The following is a 23,652-nucleotide window of genomic DNA, read 5'->3' on the forward strand; positions in this document are numbered from 1 at the left end:
CACACACACACACACACACACACACACACACACACACACACACACACACTTCTGTTTCCTTTTAGGCTCAAGCTCCCGTCCCCACCTCCCCCCAGCACATCTGCTTCCTAGTTAAATCCCCTGCAGTCAGACTCTGGGTGAAGAAGTCTCCTGATCTGGGCTGCCCTTCCTCAATAAAACCATGTTTCAAACAGGTGGGGCTAGGAGTTACAGTCCTTGCCACAGCCCCAGGCCAGCCAGCAGAAGGATGGGTCACTCTATACCAGCAGTTCACCACCAGGGTGATTTTGCCCCCTAGGGGGCTATTTTGCAATGTCTGGAGACTTTTTTGTTGCTGCTGGCACAATCTGGGGAAGGACGTAAGTGCTAATCACATCTAGTAAGCAGAGGCCCACTGCTCGACATCCTGCAACGCACAGTACAGCCCCCACAACAATCACCTTGCCCAATGGTCAACCTTGCTGAGATTGAAAATCCCTGGACTATGCCAGGTCTGCAACATCCTAGTAACAGGCAGTCTTCCCCCAACACTAAAAATGCTCAAATGCCTGGCAACCCAGCTCAAACAGATGTGGGAGAGATGTGATGCCCTGAGGGCAGGAAGAAGGGCAGAGAGTGATAAGGGAACTGGCTGTTCTCCTGACCAAATCCTGGCTTAGCTGAGTAAGACCTCTGTCCATGGGGAAACCTGGCAAGTCCAGGGCACACTAACAACTACCACATGTCAATATTTTTTAACACAACCTGCATATATACACAGTTTCTTTTTCAGGTCAGTTCCGTCAAACCAGCCACATTTTTTAAAGCACTAATTGTGTAGGTCTAAAAAGTGTCAACAAACACAGGTATTTAAAAACAGAAGGAGGAGGAGGAATAGGAGGAAGCCTGTGTTTTTATTAAGTAAAGAAGTCCTAATTCTTTTGGAGTTTGAATAGTAATCTCCACTTCTGTGGTGATTCTTAGAGAAGTCTCCACTCACAGTCTCTTTGGAATCTGCAAGGGTTCCTTCGCAACACACACCACTCCTAAAAGAGGTACAGACTTTTCGTGATAACTGACAATACCCAATGTGTTAAGAATCTAGAGACCAAAACCACAGATCTAATAACTGTAAAAGAAAAATGGGCATAAATGGCAGAAAAAATAATGTTTTCTGATTTAAAACAAACAAACAAACCTCAAAAGCCCTATCTGAACAAGAAAACAAACTTCAAAAGCTATATGTGAAAGTAGTTAAGATTTGATCCTCTAAATATAACTAATTGCTGACAGGCTTTTACCAAATATCTTGATTTAAACAGCTACTTACTTATTCTTAATTCAAAAAGTTAGTTACTTATTATCTAATTCAGGGGTCAGCACACTTAAAGGGCCAGGTAGCAAATATTTTAGGCTTTGTGGACCAAGAGGCAAAATAGAGGATATTATATATGTACTTTTGTAATCCTTTCAAATGTAATCATTTAAAAAGGTTTAAAAACATTCTTAGCTCCCAGGCCATTAAAAATAATAATAATAAAAAATGCTGTGGGCCACATTTGGCCCATAGTCTATACTTTGCCAACTCTCGATCTAAAAGCGTAGCAAGTCTTTGTAATTTTTACTCTTGAAGTCTCACTCACCTTTCTCTTTTTTCTACAAACTACTTACACAGAATTATATTTTTCCTTTTGTGAGAATTTAATTCATTCTTATGTGTAACAGCTGCTGTAACCATAGCCACTCCTAAGAATCACCCATTAGCAGTTCACATTGCCTTTTTAACGCTCTATCCAAAACACTGAAGAGACCCGTCATCCTACATGCCAAACTGGAAACCCAAAGAAAGTAGCCCTTTCACATCCAAGCCAAGGTAGATGGGAAAGCAGATTTTGCTTTTCAAATTAGAAGGGCAAGAAAATGCACATCTTAGGAATTATAAATACAATTTCTGTGTCTCACAATTGACACAGAAAGAAACCCCAAATACTCAACAAAAAGTAGATAGAAAGTAAAGTTGGTTTTGGGAGACAAGGCATTTCTTTTTGGCAGTGAGATAAGAATGCGTAGGCGAGGACTTCATGACCAAAACACCAAAAGCATTGGCAACAAAAGCCAAAATAGACAAATGGGACCTGATCAAACTCCACAGCTTCTGCACAGCAAAAGAAACAGTCATTATGGTGAATCGGCAACCAACAGAGTGGAAAAAATTTTTGCAATCTACCCATCTGACAAAGGGCTGATATTAAGAATCTACAAAGAACTAAAACAGATTTACAAGAAAAAAACAAGCCCATTCAAAAGTGGGCAAAGGATATGAACAGACACTTTACAAAAGAAGACATACATGAGGTCAACAAACATGAAAAAATGCTCATCATCACTGGTCATTAGAGAAATGCAAATCAAAACTACATTGAGATACCATCTCACGCCAGTTAGAATGGCGATCATTAAAAAATCTGGAGACAACCGATGCTGGAGAGGATGTAGAGAAATAGGAATTCTTTTACACTGTTGGTGGAAGTGTAAATTAGTTCAACCGTTGTGGAAGACAGTGTGGTGATTCCTCAAGGACCTAGAAATAGAAATTCCATTTGACCCAGCAATCCCATTACTGCGTATATATCCAAAGGATTATAAATCGTTCTACTATAAGGACACATGCACATGAATGTTCATTGCAGCACTGTTTACAATAGCAAAGACCTGGAACCAACCCAAATGTCCATCAATGATAGACTGAACAGGGAAAATGTGGCACATATACACCATGGAACATTATGCAGCCATAAAATACGATGAGTTTGTGTCCTTTGTAGGGACATGGATGAACCTGGAAACCATCATTCTCAGCAAACTGACACAAGAACAGAAAATCAAACACCACATGTTCTCACTCATAGGTGGGTGTTGAACAATGAGAATACATGGACACAGGGAGGGGAGCATGACACACTGGGGTCTGTTGGGGGAAAATAGGGGAGGGACAGCAGGAGGTGGGGAGTTGGGGAGAGATAGCATGGGGAGAAATGCCAGATCTAGGTGATGGGGAGGAAGGCAACAAATCACACTGCCATGTGTGTACCTATGCAACAGTCTTGCATGTTCTTCACATGTACCCCAAAACCTAAAATGCAATAAAAAATAAAGAAAAAAGAATGAAGTTTAAAAAAAATTGTAAAATAAAGCTAACTTTGATGAAATGGGAAAGGTCTAAGTGCCCCCCATTTGTCCTTATTCTCTGCTCACAAAAATCCACCTACTTGTGAAGCATTTATGGAGGGCCAGGTGCTTTCATTTTCATGAGCCAAAAATGGAATGGGAAGACCTAGCCCTGATGTTGCCTTCTACATAGCACTGTTTAATCTTTCCACTGCTCTATGACCTCACAGACTTATATTTACCAATACAACAGGCCCTGATAAGAAATGGTATGAAAATAAATCAGAGCCTTTTGCATTTTTTCCTTTTCCACATTTACAGAGAAAATAACCTTGATCAAGAAGTCAGAAGACCAGAATCCTAGTCTGTGTTCTACTCTGGATTACACTGAAATCCCTGGCAGCATCAAGAAGTAGTTAGGTACAAGGTACTTCAATCAGCAGGTCCAAATTTGAATGCCAGATCCATCCATCGCTATGTGCTCTGAGAACCTAGGCCAGTCACATCACCTCTCTAGGCCTCAACTTCCCAACCTGAGAGGCAGAGAAACGATTGTTCTGTTCAGAATATTGCTGGAAGAATTAAATGGCACTCCTCATGAAGTGTCTGCCACAGGCTGCCCTTAGTGAGTGTCCAGCAAATGTTACATGTCATCACTGCTTAATTTCTCTGAGCCTCCATGTCCTCTAAGGGTTGCCAGAAGTATCTGAGGACATCATTAAAATGGAATGTGTTTTATAAACTACCAAGCCTCCCCCACATGTAAAGTATTAATGTTTCCACTCAAAACCGGTAGGGCCTTGGTACAGCTGAGCCTGTCTCAACTTCCCATTGCTGCAGCTTATGAAACATGCTAATGTACTCACAGTACCTGTGCTTGGGGTCCTTTCTCACTGCTGAGGTTTTATTTGTAGGGCACTGTTTTAACAAATGATGATGATGATGATTATGTCAGTTACCCAAAGAATGTTTTTCAGGGCACCATCACACCTAAGGTAAAGCTGGAGGATGAGGGTGAAGAGAAAGTAATCAGAGCGTCTCCCAGCATAACCTCCTGCTATTCTCACTCCTCCCTGGTGCCTCCCCACACCCCCAACCCTGTCACTTTCTTTTCTCAGCAGGTTTCAAAATGTCTTCTGTCTAATGTCTTCCTGGGGCTCCACCAGTCTCTGTTACTATAAAAAGCAAACTATGATACTCATTGAAATGAAAATGGGGTATTTAGCATGCAATATTCAAACTTTAAAGAATGTATGAAAATTTAAAGATAAGGCAAATGACACAAAACAGAAAGGAATCTATTTTCTATGTCATCAGAAATGTGAGGGTAAAAATTATGACAGCCTACTCTTGGATGCACTGTCAGATTACAGAGAGAGCGCTTTTCTGGAAAGATGTTTCATTGACATCCATCCCGCATGGAGTACTCGGAGAAAACGGAATTCAGTGAAAACAAAGGGAATCTGTCTCAAACTAGCATCAGTCAATGAAAATTCCACGTAATCTCAAAAGAGATACCATATTCAAAATCAGATGCTTACTCGGGAAAGAGGCACAAAGGAGAAACATTCAGTTCTAGTCGTTAAATACTAGTAGGAGTAAATGAAACAGCATGTTTTAGAATGCTCCCGACCTTGGGGCATTGTGGTTACAAACGATCAGATGTATGTGAAAAAAATAAATAAAACTGAGCAATAGTCAGAAATGCCTTGTGTACTTGGGCAGAATGTCACAACCATTTCTTCGCCCACATTCCCAACCTTGGCTGCACAGCTCCACCAGGATTTCATCAAACTCAGTACATTCTAAGTCTTCCCTCAACACCAGCTCCTCCTGCTGACAACCCTTGCCTGCCTACTGCTGCACCATCTGCCCACCCACAGGTCTACAGCAGCTGTCTCTTCCTCCTCAAAGCTCACAGCACTCAGTTCTTAAGTTGTCAATGTCCTGCCTGCAGATGGAGACAACCATTCCCTTCAACTTCCATAGTCACCACCCAGATTCCCACTCTTGGTAACCTGAACAACCACAGTATCTTTCTGACTTCTCTCCATGCTTTAGTTCTCTTCCCATCTAATCCATTATCAACTGACCATCTTCTCTGGTCACGTCATTCTCCAGGCCAAATGCCTTCAAAGGCTCCCCACAGCCTACAGAGTAAAGCCACTTCCCTTTGTCTGATCCTCAGAGCCCTCAGTGATCTGATCCCAAACCATTTGCTCAGCATTATTTCCTCCCCCAACTGAATGGTAGAGTTTCAACAGCCCCGAACTCACTGTGCCTCAAACCCTCCGCAGTTCTCATCTCTGTGACTTGACTCAGTCATTTCTTCTCCAATTGTGCTTTCCCACCAACCCAATGTACTAAAATTATTCCCGCCTTGAAGACCGGCTCTACCGTGGATGAAGCCAGTTGTTAGCTCTCCTGCCTCTAAGCTGCACAGCATTTGGGTGCCATTCGAGGCCTCTCAGTGTACCACCCCAACAAGCAGTAGCATGCAGTGTGGACAGGTACAGACTCTAGAGTCACACTACCCAGTTTCCAATCTTCATTGCAGCTTTTGTGGTGTGTGACTGGAGGCAATTACTTACCTCACTGTGCCTGTTTCCCTATCTATGTAATACACATGATAACAACAGTATTTACTTAGCACAGAACAAGACTTGATAATTGTGAACTGTTCCTTTTATTGCTCACCTGAATCTCTGAACAAGACCACAAGATTGCCACTGATACTCCCACAACATCCTCCATATGGATGTTCAATGATGTCCAACACATTGTGGAAAAAAATGAAACAAGACTACCAGTTAAAGCTACCCTCAAAGTTTCTCCTCCACTCCAAACACAGAGCAATGATGCAGAAAACATTTTTTCTTTATATGGAGCTCATACCAACCATTATGAACTTTTCTGATATTGACAAAATAAACCACAGAATAATTCTCTATGTATTTTAAACCAATTTTTTACTCATTACAATATTTGTTGAGCATCTACTGGCAATATCTGAGGTCTGGGAATACTGATGGAATGTACTGATCAGGTAAGAAACTTACTGTATTAAAATAGGGAGCAATTATTAAGTTATGTAATATGTATAGGAAACAGCCCTTGTAAAAGATTGTGCATATAAAACATATTTATATGTTTGAGAATAGTTTCTGTAATTAGCTTGGTAGGTAGAAATAGAATGTATTGAATGTGTAGAGTCAGAATTAGAAATACCTGCATCAGCAAAATCATGGCTTGGGTCAGCAGAACTAGAGACAAGCAGGTGTTAAGGAAGCCATATGGTTTTGAGAAGGGGGACTGGAATGGCATTTAGAAGTTTAGGCAAAGATTATACAGGGCAAGCTTGAGCCACCAGTAAAGGTCTGACAGCCTAAGAAACTCTAGGCAATACCTTTTGCCTTGGTGGAAATCCCACTGTCCTGGGGTCAACCTGGATAAATATACCAGGAGGTCAAGAAGTCATGTTACCTCTTTCTCCTGTCTGCCCACCCCCAGCACAGAGGAGGCCCAGGTCTCCTGGCAGTTTTGCTTGTCCTGGGTTATTAGCAGCTGTGGCACCCAAGGACTTGGGTGCTCCTCTGGCCCTGCTACCAAAGAAGGGCAAGTTGCACAAAGGGTTAACATAAGAGATCAATAGATTAGCAGCAGAACAGATATCCCTTCCAATCAAGATCTTACAGTGAGATAAGTCCAAAGACCCCTAACCCTCTCCTAAGGACCAGTCAAGAAAATAGTAAGCAGAGTAAATATAAGAGGAGCCTGGTTTATTAATCCATTTCCTTTTCTTTAATGAGATTAGTAGTGTTTCTTTCAGATACTTGATCACTAAAACTTCTACACGGAACAGTATGTTCTTTGCAGAAAAAGCTAGAGAACAAGGTAAACTATGATCACATCAAACAATGCCTTATCAAATCAACCTGTATCCAAATACATCATACAATGCTAGTGACTAATGCTGATTTTTGGCCAACCTTGCAGCTCACATTAGCATATCAGTTGTAGTTCCTGGGCAATGGTTTTGGTCTTCCAAATAAGTTGAGATCATAAACTTTTTGTTGGTGTTCCCTGCCAGACAAAGAAGTGGTTTCACACTCAGCCTTTTCCAGACCACCAAAAGACAATAAGACACTAACGCAACCCAACCCACTCCATATGCAACTCCTGCCAACTCCAAATCTCCTAAAACAATAAGCTGAACAAAATGGGGTTTATGTGAGGTCCACCACCTCTGCCTGAGAATGAATCATAAAACCACTAGAACTCCATTCCCCAGCCGCACGCTGCCTAGCCCCCACCTACTCAAACTGTGCATAATGAAAATGAAATCAGGAACACACTGAACTTAAAACCTCAAGTACATTTTAAATCCAGTTTTAGATTCACCTATATTAACAGAGGTCAGGCAACTTCTTTATTCAAGCTAAGTTATTCTTACTGGTTTAATAACAAAAGTGGTCAGACACATTTTTCTACTAAAAAAAAAAAAAAATACCCTGACAAAGAAGTACATTCTAAAACTCAGCAGAGAATGTGGAAATAGCCTGCAATAAACTTTGCCTTACAAAATAACTAATGAAGGAAATAACCAGTTATTTGGCAATGGGAAACAACCATTTGTCTATTATTACATATTTTGTAGGTCATTAATTAAAAGTACTTTTTTATTTTCCAGCATAGCATTTTTCAAAAATGTCTTACAAAGAGCACCAGTGCAACAAGAGAAAAGCAAATCATGTACTTTTGAGAAGCTCTGCCTTCTCTGGTCCCCTTCTTAGAAGTGACTAATGTACATTTGCATATTAAAGACTGAGACTGAGACTCTGTGGAATCCCTCATTTCCCCAAGTTCACTTGGCACTGCATCCCTTTTTCTCTCATAACACATATCAACAGCCCACAAAATGTCTATTCTACCAAGCACAATTTGGGAAAGATTTCTTTTAGAATAGGGATATAGGCCAGGAGTGGTGGCTCAGACCTGCAATCCCAGCACTTCGGGAGGCTGAGGTGGGCAGATCGCTTGAGCTCAGAAAACTAGCCTGGGCAACATGGTGCAGCCCCATCTTTATCAAAAATACAAAAAAAATAGCCGGGCATGGTGACACATGCCTGTAGCACCAGTTATTCAGGAGGCTGAGGTGGGAGGATCACTTGAACCTGGGAAGTAGAGGTTGCAGTAAGCTAAGACTGCACCACTGTACTCCAACCTGGGTGACAGAGTGAGACCCCATCTCAAAAAAAAAAAAAAAAAAAAAGAAAAGAAAAGAAATGGAGCATAGTAAAATAGTTAAGAGCTGAGACTCCAGAGTCAGCCTGATTCAAATACCAGCTTCACCATGTTAGCAGTGTAACATTGGGTTTGTCCCTTAGTTCCCCCAGGTAAGATGGGCAAAGTAATAGCACCTACCTTCTAGGCCATGGGCCTTTCCATCTGAGTGGAATAGTCTTCTGAGATCCTCACATGGCTGGTTCCCTGACAACCCAATATAAAATTAGCCCCACCCAGATCACTAGTGCTTCACTCTCTTCTTTTCTTCATGACATGCCTCTATTTAGCCATAAAATTGTTATCTATTTTACTCCAATAGAATGTAAGCACCATGAAGGTAAATTTTATTAATTATTGCCATATCCCAAAATAGATCTTCAATAAGTATTCATCCAACAAAGGAATGGATGGATGGATGGATGAGGTGACTCAATATCAATCAATGTAAAGCACTCTTCATGATGCCTGACACATAAGCTGATGCATACAAATACCATTTTGAAAATTTTTGAGGAACGATGAGTAGTTAATACATGCATAATCATAATTCTCCCAATAAGTAATATTCTGATTCCACAGTGCATTTTCTTGCTGTATTAGAAGTAAACATTTCACAACATTCATTCAGAGGTGTGCTAGTAAACAGGCTTTCAGGAATAGGCAAGGGAATGGGGAAGGTAGGCCCTAAGAGTAGCATCTTCCAATTTCCATGGTGTAAATACACCAAATATGACCAATTTCAGGCTATCTGTGTTTTAACACCAGGATCATGAGATTCCTAAGAATTTAACAAATGGCTCTCACAAAGCAGTACAACCCTTCTCTTGGGAATGATCCTTTCAGAACTTCAAGACTTGTTTGTTGAGTTCAAGTTTAACATGGTTTTTTTATGTACAGATATATTTTCCAAATTCTGCCCTTCTTGATGAGCTAAAATAAGGGCTACCTACTCACTTTGGTCTGATGTTGAAGGAAACTAGTTGAATGTATTGGGATGCTCTTTCTGTGTCCCCCTCTTTGTGCTTTCAAACTGGTGTTTAAGGATCTAAACATGATCTATATCCATACCAGACCATTGTGAGGACCAGCCAATCTCAGAAAACCTAAGAGTAATTGTGTTAAAATTCATTTAAATGGAGGCAGCCAAATAAGGCACCATCTAGTAAGTGCTATCAACAAGCAGAATCTAACTGCAGAAGAATGACTTCACCCTGACCACAAAATCCCAACAAGGAGGGAGAAATGGTGCTGCAGATGGAGATTTCTCTGGCATCACAGCCTTGCTGCCCCTTAGCATCAAAATAAAAGAGTCACTTTTTCCAACTACAGTGATCCTCTATCAACTGCAGTTTTGAGATTACACAAAAAAAGTTCAAAATTCACAGTTAATCTACATGCAAGTAACAACATGCCAGTAATTACTGCTTCTCTTCTGTAAACTACATAAGAGGTCTATGAATAAGACATGGAGAAAATTCCTTTCTGCTCTACTGTATTTGTTATCTATTGCTGTGTAACAAATTACTTCAAAATTCAGCAGCTTAAAACAGTACACATTTATTATCTCACAGTTTCTGTGGGTCAGGAATCCAGGCACAGCTTAAGTGGGTCCTCTGCTTCACAGTCTCTCACAGCCTGCAATCAACACATCAGCCCAGGACCTGTTATCTCATCTGAAGTTTTGACTGGGGAAGTATCCACTTCCACGCTCACTAAATGGTTGTTACCAGTTTTCCATTCTTTGTGGTTGTTGAAATAAGTACCTCTGTTCTTTACTGGGTGTTGGCTGGAGGCCACCCTCAGTTCCTTACCACATGGGCCTCTCCACATGGCAGCTTGCTACATCAAAGCATGCAAGCTAAGAAGCAATAGAGTCTGCTAGGAAGATGGAAGTCACAGTCTTATGTAACCTAATCAAGGAAGCAACATGATATTCCATTACTTTTGCCATATTCTACCATTTAGGAGGAAGTTATGAGGATCAACCAATACTCAAAGAAAGAGGATTATATAAGGGTGTGAATTCCAAGCAGTAGGGATCACTGGAGGCCATCTTGGAATTCTGCTTACCACATTCACCCTCTTGGAAGATGGATGGGAAGACCAGGCCCAACCAAACATCTCTTTAAGCATTTCAATATGAAACCAAGCCATGTTTCATAAAGCATGCGTGGTTTCCCAAGCATGTTGCTAAAATATCATTAAAACAAAACAAGGAAGAATAAGTGTAAAGGACATTAAATTTGCAGACACAAAAGTTTGCTCATATGTTCTAGGCAAATATAATCTACATGGGAGCAAATTCTTGGGATCATCTACATTTTCTCAAATCCCAAGACGGAAGCAATGTCTTCTGACCAACGAAACAAATGACTGACAAGAAGCACTGCCATCTGAACAGGTATAATGCCAAGAAATCTATTTTGATCTAGAAGCAAATATCTTCTGGAATTTTTGCTTATCGCTACAGAATAGTTTGAAAACATATATAATGCCATTTTATTGCTTGCTGTTTTCTCTGTGATCCATGTTTCCCTGCAGCAGTTTTGCCTGCATGATACTTTTAAGGTCCATATCCACTGCAGTGGCAAGGAACTACTATAAAAATTTCAAACCTTGACAGTCATCCACATTTTTTCTAAGCTCTACCCAACCACATATTTTCAGATACATGAGCATCCCAACATTGAATGGTGGTAAAAGGCCAGAGAGACTGCCTCTGAAGGACTTCAAATGATTTAATTTAAAGGCAAAACACATACTCAGAAAACCTGTAATACTCTGTCCTGGATGAATGTAAATGCAGACAAAAATTATCTTAACCCTAAACATTCAAAATTGGTCTGTGCATTTTATCATTCTTTCCCAGAAACACCCATATGCTTTACTTTCTGCAAATCCCATCCCTAATTCAGTAATAAAAATATTTAGGGCATTGTGTTGCTAATCATATTTACTTTTTCCTTTAGAGAGGTGATATTTGATAAACAACTAAACTTAGTACCACACCTAAAAGACTATGAAACCACAGCCACCTGTGGGAAAGCAATTGTAAACCACCTTAGAGTTGATATGTCCTGCATATGCTTGGATCCTGGATACGGGTTGAATAATAATGGAATGTATGTGCAGTGAGCAAAGACTAATACAAAATTCCTGTTTAATGGTCTTAAGCTGGCAGAAAGGTCATAAAGCAGATGACAAAGTGAATATTTTTAAGGATGTAGATATCTTCCAACCTGTGAAAATAACTTGATAACGTATTTTCACTTATAAATTAAGGCTTTGGGAAAATACAGTGAATGAGCTTACCTCCCTAAGATGTATGTTTTCCTTCTCTTTCTGGTCTAAAATCACTTCCAAGTGGCTGACCTGAGACTCAGCCTCTGCCATCCGCCGCGTTCGCTCATTGTCATCCTCCAGGCTTTTGGACGGCAAGCCTTTACTTTGCAACATCTCAAGAAGTTTTTTAATCGACTCATCTCGGGCATTGAGGGTTTGTTTCTGTGTTTCAATTCTCAGCTCCATTTCCTCTAATGTCTTTCTCAAAAGGAACAGCTCCTTAGCCTGCCTGTCATGTTCGGCTTGGAGCCGCCTGAAGTTCTCCTCAGTCAGCTCGATGGTGAAGTGCTCTGCTCCTCGGTTGCCACTCTCTTGCTGAAGGAGGTGGTTGAGGTCTCTCTGGGTTCGCAGCTCATCTTGAAGGGCCTGGATTGTCAACTGTAGGTGCTGCAATGAGAAAGACGGAGTGGGAGAGGAGACAGAAGGAAAAAAAAGTCAATGAAAATGTCAAGTGCCATTTGCTGCTACCACACTATGAAGATGGAATGTTAATCATGAAGTCCGGAGGGCCAGCCATGAATTCCTTCACGGTGACTTCAGAAGCATGGGACAGCACATGGAGAGGGGTAGATTAATTCAGTGATGCTTTCTGAATGTCTTGGGAGAAGAGAAATGCACACAGACACAGAAACAATAGATTAGTGTCAATCACAGGGAAATTATACATCTACAGCGTTTTAATTTAGGAAGTGGAAAAGGTTAGAGGGAAACTTTCACAAACACACCTTTTTTATGCCCAGAACGCTCCAGACTCAGTATTCCTTGTTTCCTAAGGTATTCTTTATTGTACTATCCATTATTTTCCATGATCAATGTGTGTTGATTTAAAAATGAAAATAATAGCATCCACTACAAGTAGACACAAACAAGGACTTTATTTTTTACAAATAAAGCTGTGAACAGGTTTAATAAACAGGATTACTGCATCTGCAAGCAAAAGGGAATAAATGCAGGCACAGACAAACACACTCAAACACGCAAGGAGGTGAGGCTGTGCAGAGCAGAACAAACAAGCTGCAAAGAGTGGACAAACCTTGGTTCTTCTGGCATCCAGTAACTGAACAGCATGGGAAATGAAAACAAAATGAAGCAAAAAATCAACACAAAGAAAAGTTCAGTGCAAGCAAAGGATATTTAACATAAAGAACTTAATCAACATAAAGTACCTTCACAGAAGAAAGAAGAAAAAAAAAAGAAAAAAAAATTCTAATTACAGCAAAGACCCATAAGCTACACAGAATTTATAGCATTGACATTCGATAGACATGAAAAAAAAGAAAGACCAAATGTGAGTTTATTTCACTTTTGTTTTCCTAAATCTCACTGACCCAGAAACCCAAAGTCTTGAACATATTACCAGAGAGGGAAGCACCTGTTATTTTGGGTCACCATTTTAAGCAAAGTCAGAGTGAAAGCACCAGAGAAAGAAAACAGTTAACAGATGAGAGAAAAAGCACCCGTGCTTGAAGAGAGTTGGCGAATTCAGCAATACCTTTCCCCGTAGGACAAACCCCCAGCCTGGTCACAGGAGGCAGCCACAAGCCTTAAGTCATTTCTATCCCTATGGACAAGCCAAGAGGCTTCCAAGACAGCAGTTATTTATTTGCAAAAAATGTGATCCTGCTTGTGGAATGAACACAATGCTAAGCACAGGAATCAAGAGGGACATAAGACATAGCTCCTCCCACAGGGAACTCACAGTATTATAAAGCATGGGTCATACTATACCTAAGTTATATGAATATTGGGGCAGTCAATATTTTGAAATCTTTCTGAATTCCTATAGCTGACACTCAGAGGTATTGAGATCTTTCTGAGTGTGGCCTACACCCAGAAACTAGCACTAGGTGATGCACTATCTCGATTATATTTTTTTCTGGGTATCCAGTTCACATTCCCAACTATGAATGTCCACTGATAAATTCTTAGAGCATAGGGAACACGTACTCTCTTCCTCATCTGTATACTACAGTGCCTCACAGGGTATTGAATGCAGAGAAAGAAACTGATACGTACTTATGATGGAGATTATACATTTTTAACACAATGCTCCTCTGTAAAGTGCAACATACAAAGTTGTGCAACCATCCACACAATAAATTTTTGAACATTACCTCAAAAAGATACCCCATGCCCTTTAGCAGTCACTTCCCATCTCCCTCCCTATCCTCAGGCCCTGGTAACCACTAATTTACTTTCTGTCTTTATGCCTATTCTGGACCTTTCATATCAATGATATCACTCAATAAGTGGTTTCTTTCACTTAGCATATTTCCAAGGTTTATCCATGTGGTAGTATGTATCTGTACTTCATTCCTTTTTATGGCTGAGTAATATTCCATTGAATGAATATATCATATTTTATGTATCCATTTATCAGTTGACTCATACATAAATATTCATAGCAGCAACATTCATTTTAGTCAAAAAGTGTTAACAATCTATTTGTCAATCAAATGATGAATGGGTAAATAAAATCTAGTATATCAATTTAATGGAATATTATTCAGCTATAAAAAGGAATGAAGTGCTGACATACAGGACAACATGGATAACCCTGAAAAGATTATGCCATGAGAAAGAAACCAGTCACAAAAGACTACATATTTTATGATTCCACTGACAGAATATCCAGAATACACATATTCATGGACAGAAAATAAATTGTAGATTGCTGGGGGGTGTGGAGAGAATTGGGGGACTCTAAAAGGTGTGGGGTATCTTCTGAGATGATAAAATATTCTCAAGTTAGATAGGGGTGTCTGTTGCACCACTTTGTGACTATACTAAAACCAATGAATTTCACACTGTAAATGAGTGAATTGTATGATACATAAATTATATATCAACAAAGTTGTCACAAAAAACATGAGGCGGGACTATAAAGTAATCTAACTTTCCTCCACCAGCCTGCTATCCTTAAGCCACATTAGAACAGAGTCCACAGGAGTATGTATAGCCTTCAGCCCAGGGATGCGGCTGTGGACAAGGCTCTTGAAAGAGTGCTTTGGCAACTGTCTTTGAGTCATTTTATATATATGTATATATACATATACATACATATTTTTTTTGAGATAGGATCTCACTCTGTCCCCCAGGCTAGAATGCAGTGGCATGATCTCAGTTCACTGTAACCTCCACTTCCTGGGTTCAAGTGATTCTCCCACCTCAGCCTCCCAAGTAGCTGGGACTACAGGTGCACACCATCACACTCAGCTATTTTTGTATTTTTTGTAGAGATGAGGTATCACCATGCTGCCCAGGCAGGTCTCGAACTCCTGAGCTCAAGTGATCCACCTTCCTCAGCCTCCCAAAGTGCTGGGATTACAGTTGTGAGCCACTGTGTCCAGCTGTCATTTAAATATTCTTGATCATGGCAAATCTTTGTCCTTTGAAGGTGGCTTGGATTTTTGAGATGACCCCAGTTTATCTGGAGTCAAACATCATGAATTGGGATGATCAGAAAGGAAATGATCTTTTCTGAGAGTGACCAAAAATAAGATTGGTTTTCTTACAATTCATAAACCAGCCAGAAGGGAATTCCAAAGAAAAACTGCCAAATGCTTTGAGCAGAAACAGCAACATTGGAAGGACACCTCTGTGAGGGAGCTGTTCCTTTGAATGAATACATTGCCTATTGCCCTGATCCTTTGTCCACACATCTACGCAATGGGGATCATCATAATGCCTACCATAGGGTTCCTGTGAGCAATGATGAAGATAAGGTGGCAAGTGCCAGGTTTGAGAGCAACGAGGAGGAGGAAGGATAATAGAAATGAAGGAAAATAAGAAGGAAGAAAAGCAGGAAAGAAGAAAGGGAGGAGAGAGAAATGGAGGGACAATTGGTCCATTTATCCATTTAATATACAGTTATCGAGTATCTCCCTCATACTCTTGAAATACAGAAAAAAGAAAAGAAAAAAATAGTCCACATTCACAGTCCATGTGGACAAGTAAACCAATAGTAACACTATGTCATAAGGGTTACAACAGAAATCATAGCCAGGTAGCTAGAAGTGCAGAGAGGAGGGAACCCAGGCTAGGGGCATGTAGGGAAACATCTCAAAACAAGCAGAAATGTGTCTTATTTGAAGGGTAAATGAGGGCATCCTTGTGAAGAATGATGAAAAGAGAAGAGAAGCTGTAAAAGCCAAGAGGTAAAGACAGGCCAGATCTATTAAGAAACAGTAAAAGCAAAAATCTATATATTATTTATAATACCAAATGCCATGCATGGTCCTAAGGTGTTTTAATCCTCAGAACTACCCTAAAAGGTAGCAATGGTTATGATTTCCACTTAATGCATAAGAAAATGGGGACACAAAGTATTTAAGTAACCTGCTCACAGTCACCCAGCTAGGTAAGTGGTACAGCCACAGGTGTTCATCCAGACACTTTGAGCCCAATGCCCATGTTCAAACCATGACATCATTGGCATCTGAATTGGCACAAATACTTTAAGATAGCTGGAAAAAAGAATGGGGAGGCAAGAGGTAGTAAAAGCAGACAGGCAGGCATTTATATCAGATACAGACATTCTCAAAAATAAGAATTAGCCATGTTGGCTAGGCATGGTGGATCATACCTGTAATCCCAGCACTTTGGGAGATCAAGATTGGAGGCCAGGAGCTCAAGACCAACCTGGGCAATGTAGCGAGACCCCATATCTATTTAAAAAGAAAGAATTAGCCATCCTAACGAGGAACAGCCTGGTTATGATGAATGCTTGCAGGCTGTACATTTATTAAGAAGCAAAATCTATATTTCAGGTAGTCACATTATTAGTTACTAAATGACTTCAACATGACAAAGCAGTCTCATAATCAGCATAAAATTTAGTGTTCAAAATTTTCTCTAATCCATGTTTATATTTAGTTTTCATTTTCTTTTAATTTTAAGATATTCGAAATCATATAGGAATCTTGTTCCTACAAAAGCAATTTTTCAGGAAAATACATAACTTGTAGCTCCTTGATCATCCTTCTGCTTTATATACTTGAAGACAGGGAGGGGATATGAAGTAATCTTATCCATCCTTCCACTCCCCTCCTCTCTACCCCCCCAATCTCTTCTTTCTCATTGTTCTACTTTTTAGCCATTCAACTCAATCAAGTTTCAAAAATCATTTACCAAGCTGGGCACAGTGGCATATGCCTATAGTCCCAGCTACTCGGGAGGCTGAGGCAGGAGGATCACTTGAGCCCAGGAGTTCAAGACCAGCCTAGGCAACATAGGGAGACTCCATCTCTTAAAAAAAAAAAAAAAAATCATTTACCAGATTTTCATCTCTAGTTACATATTTAAAATAGACAATTTCAATTATAAAATACAGTAAGAGCAATAATTCATAGAAATTGATGGCCTTTCTGTGCCTCAGTTTTCTCATTTGTATAAGGAGGAGAGTATTAATTCCTACTACCTTGGAATCATTAAATATAATGATGATAAGTCATTTAATGAGGATTAAATGACAATTAAATGAGTTAATACATACAAAGCTCTAGAAAGTACCACATGCAGATTAAGACATCAATCAAGATAGGCTTAGGATATGCTGCAATGATAATAGCAACAACAAAAAAATATTCTGAAAGACATAAACCACCTGCTGTCACAGAATAGGAACATTTGGAACTCAAAGAAACCTTTAAAATTGGCTTGTTAACCTCATTTTATAAACAAGAAAACTGTATCCACACAGATTAAATGACAGGCCCAAGAGCAGAAACACACTGACAAAGCCAGAATCTATGTTTCTGGGATCCTGGACTCCATCCTGGTATGTATTTCAATAACCCTAAGAGTAGACCAAAAGTGGGTAGCTCTACACTTTGACAACATAAGAAACGGCCATGGTGTCTCTGACAAGGATGATGAAAGATAACCCAAGTCACTTCACTTCCATGTCACTGGGTCCTATCCAGTAGTTAAATCACATGGAATTCCCCAAGGACAATTTATTTAAGACTTCCTTTCTAAGTCTTCAGAATTAAACTGTGTAGAGATTAGAAGACATACTCAATAAAAACTAGCTCTAAAGGACCAGAATACAATACAAGTGAATACTCCAGCAAAGCCACAACACCTTCTCTATGAGTCAAAGGTAAGAAGAACTACAGTTTTCAATTTCCTCCTCCAGATTATTCTGTTCCTTCAAGCCAAACCGTCTACCCTTTCCTGAATGAAAACACATTTCTTTTAAGACAGCCACCCAAACTCCACTGGAGCATTCATTTCATCTTGTTACCTACAGCAAGTGCCTACAAACCAGAATTTGCATGCCTGCATTCTAGGGTTACCTCTGGAATCTGCTAGTCATCACTGCAGTCTCAACTTCTGAAAGCTTCAGTCATTCTTTCTGTGGCTTCCATTCCACTGCATATCAGGAGAGAGACCTTCCGATGCCCACTTACATTAGGAAAGGACATTACCAGGTAATTCAATATCTTGCCTGCGTCCCAGTGAAACTGCTGTCAACTTAGCACTTACAGCACAGCTTAGCACTTATGGCAAAACAGCTAATTCTCTTCAAAAGCAAAGTGAGTCTGTGGATGAATGAGGGCTTAGAAAGTTTTTTACTCGCCACCCTGTTTCTGGGATCATTCTCCAGTTGTCTGCAAAGATTCAAAACTCAAAAGGCAAAATCCATTCTCCATTGTCTGCCACTGGAAAGATACCCTGGAGCAGGTAAATCAACTGTGACAATGGGAATCCAGGCTGCTCTCTGCGGTCACTTTGCTAGGAGAACAAATAGAATACATCACATTTATCCTGATACTTGGCCTTTACCTCAATCCTATTTAGCCTTTTTCAAACTTAGTAGCATACTTTAAAGTCTCCCCCAGATAGTAAAGACTAGCCCCATCTCCAGTTAACAAAAGGGAAAAAGTTTTAAAAGACTAATCTGTGCATTAAAAATAGGCAAATGGAAGGGGAGATAAATAGCTTGGTGTGTTCAATTTATTCCCAGTTTTAAAAATGCAGCTATGGGATACCATCCCAGGACAGTGAAGGAGGTCATAATGACTTCTGTTTCTAGGCTTCCTGGAGACCGCATTTTCTGATAGGCCCTCTTCTACACTACAGCTAGATACAAGCAAATATACTTTTCAAAGCACAGCTGAGCTTACAAGGAAGTATGGGAAATCTCCAAGGGAGGGGTTGGAGGAGAGAGCACTCTCTGGTCTCTCTTCCTCTTCCTATAAGGAGCAAATGTCAATCCATGCACTGAGCTTGAGAGAGTGAACTGGGGTTCACTGAAGCGAGGGAACTGAGATTCTCCCAGCAAGCCCACATTGGCAGAGGGAGTTAAAGTGGTCCTAAGTAGGTTAGTGCCCCCTGGCGCCATACATATGCAAATGCAAATCCTTGTATGGGGGCGAGGCAGCAGGGGTGGGTGGGCAAGGACTGGGGGAGGTGATGAGGCAGAGAACAAAAGCCCTCAGGAGTCCAAAAAATTCAGATTAATGAAATACAAGCTTACAATTAAAAATTACCACAGACACAAGGAAACTCCCTTGAGTGATGGCCGTATGCAGAATAAAAGGTGTTTTTGAAATGTTTAAGAAAATAAATAAATGTTTTAGAAGAAATATAGAATTGAATAATCAGCATGGAAAAGTAGCTCTCCAAAATTATCAACCAGATCTGAAAAAGTATAAAAATGTACAGCAATGAAAAATACAGTATTTAAAGTGAAATATAATAGATAGGGTATGAGAAAAGAGAGAACTAGTGAACGAAGACACAGTGGAGATAATCCACAAAGCAAAATGTTGACTCTTTGAAATGACTAATAAAACAAACCTCTTTAGAAATGAATACACACAGAAAATATTTAAAAGATGATATGAAAATACTGTTAAGTTTGGGCCAATAAATTTTGAAATTTGAAGAAAATGGACAAACTACTAGTCATATCTTACATAATCTGACTCCAGAAGAAACAGAAATCCTGAAGAGTTCTGTATCTATTAAATTGAGTCACGATTTTAAAACTCTTCCTGCAAAGAAAGCCCAGATGATTCCAATTTACAAAAAGACGAAACTGTCCCCCCAATTCATTCTGTGAGACTTGATCATCTTGACACCAAAGCTAGGCATGATCTATACAAGAAAGGTAACTTCTAGGCCAAACTTCACACTTAAGACAATGAGCGTTATTAGCAAATGGAATACAGGAGTATATTAAAAAGGTAATACATCATGTCCAAGATGTGTTTCTTATGGGAATTAGAGGATAGTTCAGCATTAGTCAATGCATTCTGCAAATAACATTAACAGAGTAAAGAATAAAAATAATTACAATCAGCTCAAGATATAAAGTCTTAGTGTTTTCTAAAACTCACTACAAACTAGGAATAAAGAGAATTTTTTTTAACTTACAGAGTATCTCTGCTGCAAACTGACAGTATCATTCTTAACAGTAAATATTAGAAGCATTCTCCTTAAAATGAGGCATAAAATTACGCCATTATCAGCACCACTTGTAGACTGTTGCATCATTATTCTCCTGGATGCTTAAGTTAGGACAGTAAAACCAGAAAATAAGGAGAAAAAATAATAATTGAAAAGAAGAAAAGTTCTAATATCATCAATTGTATTATGTGGTTTCCTACTTGGAAAACCCAAAAGAATCTATAAATTACTAAAAATTAGAAAGTTGTTTCCTTATTAAAAGGGCACAAAAAATGTAGCCATAAAAAGAAGAGTAGTAAATTTGACAATGTTAAAATTAGAATTTCTGTTCAAGAAAAGACACTATAAAGAGAATGAAAAAACAATCCACAGTTGAGAGATGATGCTTGTAATATGTTAAAATGACAAAAAAAAATTATCAAGAATACACATAGAATTCCTACAAATCAATAGAAAAAATATATCAACAGTTAATAGAAAAAGGTACTAAATAAATGAGCAGGAATTTCACAGAAGAGAAAATGCAATCAGCCCATAAACATATGAAAAGATGTTCAATCTTGTTAGTAATCAGAAAACCACATGAGCCATGTGGACGCCAAAATTAGAAAGCATTTTATACCCCACTCTCTTAGCCAAGCACATACACACATACATACACATATGCACACACACGCACTATAATAATAGCAGCAGCAAAAATAAATAACAATAGCAAGTACTGACAAAAATGTAGATCAATAAGAACTTCTAACACAGCTGCTGCAAGTAAACAAATGCAACCATGCAAGAACTAACCATGCATATCCTCACCCAGAAATTTTACCCTTAGGTATACAACTGAAGCAGGGGATGACAAACTATGGTCTAGGGGCCAAATCTGGTCTTTTGCCTGCTTTTGTAAATAAAGTTTTATTGGAACACAGCCATACTCATTTATATATTCTTTTTTTTTTTTTGATAAAGTCTCGCTCTGTGGCTCAGGCTAGAGTGCAGTGGTGTGATCTCAGCTCACTGCAACCTCCACCTCCCAGATTCATGGCTCAGCCTCCAAAGTAGCTGGAACTACAGACATGTACCACCATGACTGGCTAATTTTTGTATTTTTAGTAGACACATGGTTTCTCCATCTTGCCCAGGCTGATCTTGAACTCCTGACCTCAAGTGATCCTCCTGCCTGGGCCTCCGAAAGTGCTGGGATTACAGGCATGAGCCACCACACCCAGCTTTATATATTGTCTATTGCTACTTCTGTAATACAATTGCAGAGTCAAGTAACAGACACCATATGACCCATGAAATCTAAAATATTTACTATCTGGCACTTTAAAGAAAAAGTTTGCAGGCCTCTGCCCTAAAGAAATACTTGTACACAAGCACAACAGACACAAGAACATTCGGTGCAGCACTATTCCATTCCTAACAGCAAAAACTAGAAATAATCCATCAACAGGAAAACAGATAAATTATTACATATGCATGTAATGGGATATTAGATTATTGTGCAAAAGAACAAATGACAGCTACATGCAACAGGAATTTATCTTAAAAGAATATTGAATGGAAGAAGTAAAAATAGAGAATATATACGACATCATTCCACTTATATAAGGTTCAAGGGCATGATTATCATAACTCAGGAGAAGAAACAGAAACTGAGAAACACTCATGTGTAACATCAACAGGTTTGGTAACTGTCTCGGGTGGGGTAGGGAGGCTTCCTGGGTGTTCATGTTCGCATTATATACCATAATTTACATGTGTGTTCTTTTGTACCTATCCAACAGCATAGAATAATCTCCTTGGATGAACCTGTGGGAGTAGAGTATAGAGTGTAACAGCCCAGAATCTGGAGCCAGGCTGTCTGGTTGCAATCCTGACCCTATCACTTTCAAACTGTATGATCCTGAGAAAGTGTCTTAGCATCTCTGAATCTCAGATTCCTCATCTGTAAAATAGGGATGCAAGATCTACCTTACATCACTGAGTACACACAAATCATTACTTGAGTGGCAAGCATGAGTTCAGAATATGCTCAGCATCACTCCCCATGTATCAGCAGAGCCTGTCCCCACAGCCATTCTCCTTCACCCTGCATGGTTGAGTCAGAGGCCAGAGCCAGGGCACTCTGATATACACTGGCAGAGGCATGCTGATGGATTATCACAGGATCCAAACAGGAAGGTGGCTTACCAAGGGCAGGGGGTGTAGGATATGGTCTCATGATAGTGAGGTTTGGCTAGAAAATTTCTTCACACAGCTCCTAAAGTGAATTCACAGAGAATGAGAGGCCAGCTTCCACATCAGCACCACCTGAAATTATCACCTACCAGGTCAACAAGAAAAATATATTTTTTGCCTTTCCAAATAAAGAAGTAACCTGAGTCTATACCTATTATCTCAATCCATCTTTAAGATGCAGTGCACAATTACAGTGCAGGGAGGAAAATATGGGTTTTGAGGAACTTTGGCTGAGAGTCTCTGAATTACCAGAGCCCAGTTACTGAACCTCCCCCAAGCCATAGTTCAGTCATGTGTAAATTGAGGATAATAGTGTAGACTTCACAGTGTTACTCAAAGGCTTCAGTGAGACACTATGTGCTCCTCCAGACAAGCTCTCAAGAAAAGTGAGTCCTCAACTTCAAATACTGGTGACATTGGAGCCAAAATGCCAAGACCATTAGCCTGGTATACTTTAAACAATCAGGCCACTGAGACGTTAAGCATTCTCATGACTTTCACTAGACTGTGTTTCAATAGTGTTTCCCTAAGTATGTTCTCCGGAACAGCATTCTGCAGGATGTTAATATGTGTCCTGTTGGGGGAGTAATGGAAAGGAAGGGTTCCATTATCATGTACCATATAATCTATATTCACTATACACACACTTGTATACACACACACACACACACACACACACACACACACACACACACACAGAATGACCCTCTCAAGGACAGTTCCTAATTTTCATAATGAAGTATAGAAGAAAGGTGAGAGGATCAGAGGAAAACTGTCTCACCAAACCATCGGCATAAAGGAACAATGTCAGAACAGGTTTCCATTTCTCTTTGCTTAGCTGTAGCTAGATTGAGGAGGTGCAGGTGCAGAGAGTATTCTTGACCTTGGATTACTCTGTCCTGTCCTCTGTCAAAACTCAAATGCCTCACATCCACCATTTACTCATCTGACAATACCGCTCCAAAGCTGCCAACACTATGTCCACTTCACAAGAGCATAAATTGGGGTGGCTTAAAGGATTTGACTACAATCACATCATTAGCAGATACAGGCCAGTGTCTAAAATTGAAGTCTGCTCCAGCCAATTCTACAGTCTCCCCTGCTCTAAAAATGCTACAGAATTTCATTTTGAACAACTCGTAAAAGCTCCTATAGTCACTCAGTTCTGAAAAAAGTTACAATGAAAATACAAGAAACTAAGCCCTACTTGAGTTTATA

The 23,652-nt window shown here is 39.7% G+C and overlaps 1 protein-coding gene across 25 annotated transcripts in view; it reads right to left on the reverse strand.

The window, feature by feature from the left end:
- The window catches only part of ERC2 (ELKS/RAB6-interacting/CAST family member 2), a 951,823-nt gene that overhangs the window by 771,326 nt on the left and 156,845 nt on the right, over window positions 1-23,652 (reverse strand). For 17 of the 25 annotated variants that reach the window (XR_004272355.1, XM_032289514.1, XM_032289516.1 and 14 more), the window contains exons 3-4: window positions 12,809-12,832; window positions 11,746-12,162 (exon numbers count right to left, since the gene is read on the reverse strand). Coding sequence is in view for 23 of the 25 variants with exons in the window: in XM_032289514.1 (XP_032145405.1) it covers window positions 11,746-12,162; window positions 12,809-12,832 (441 nt within the window). In the remaining 2 variants the exon portion in view is untranslated. The remainder of the gene's footprint in view (window positions 1-11,745; window positions 12,163-12,808; window positions 12,833-23,652) is intronic. The other 8 variants (XR_004272356.1, XM_032289536.1, XM_032289525.1 and 5 more) reach the window with 1 other exon arrangement.

Source organism: Sapajus apella, unplaced genomic scaffold (assembly GCF_009761245.1).
Source record: "Sapajus apella isolate SASKATOON/1434 unplaced genomic scaffold, GSC_monkey_1.0 scaffold23, whole genome shotgun sequence".
Classification (NCBI taxonomy): Eukaryota; Metazoa; Chordata; class Mammalia; order Primates; family Cebidae; genus Sapajus; species Sapajus apella.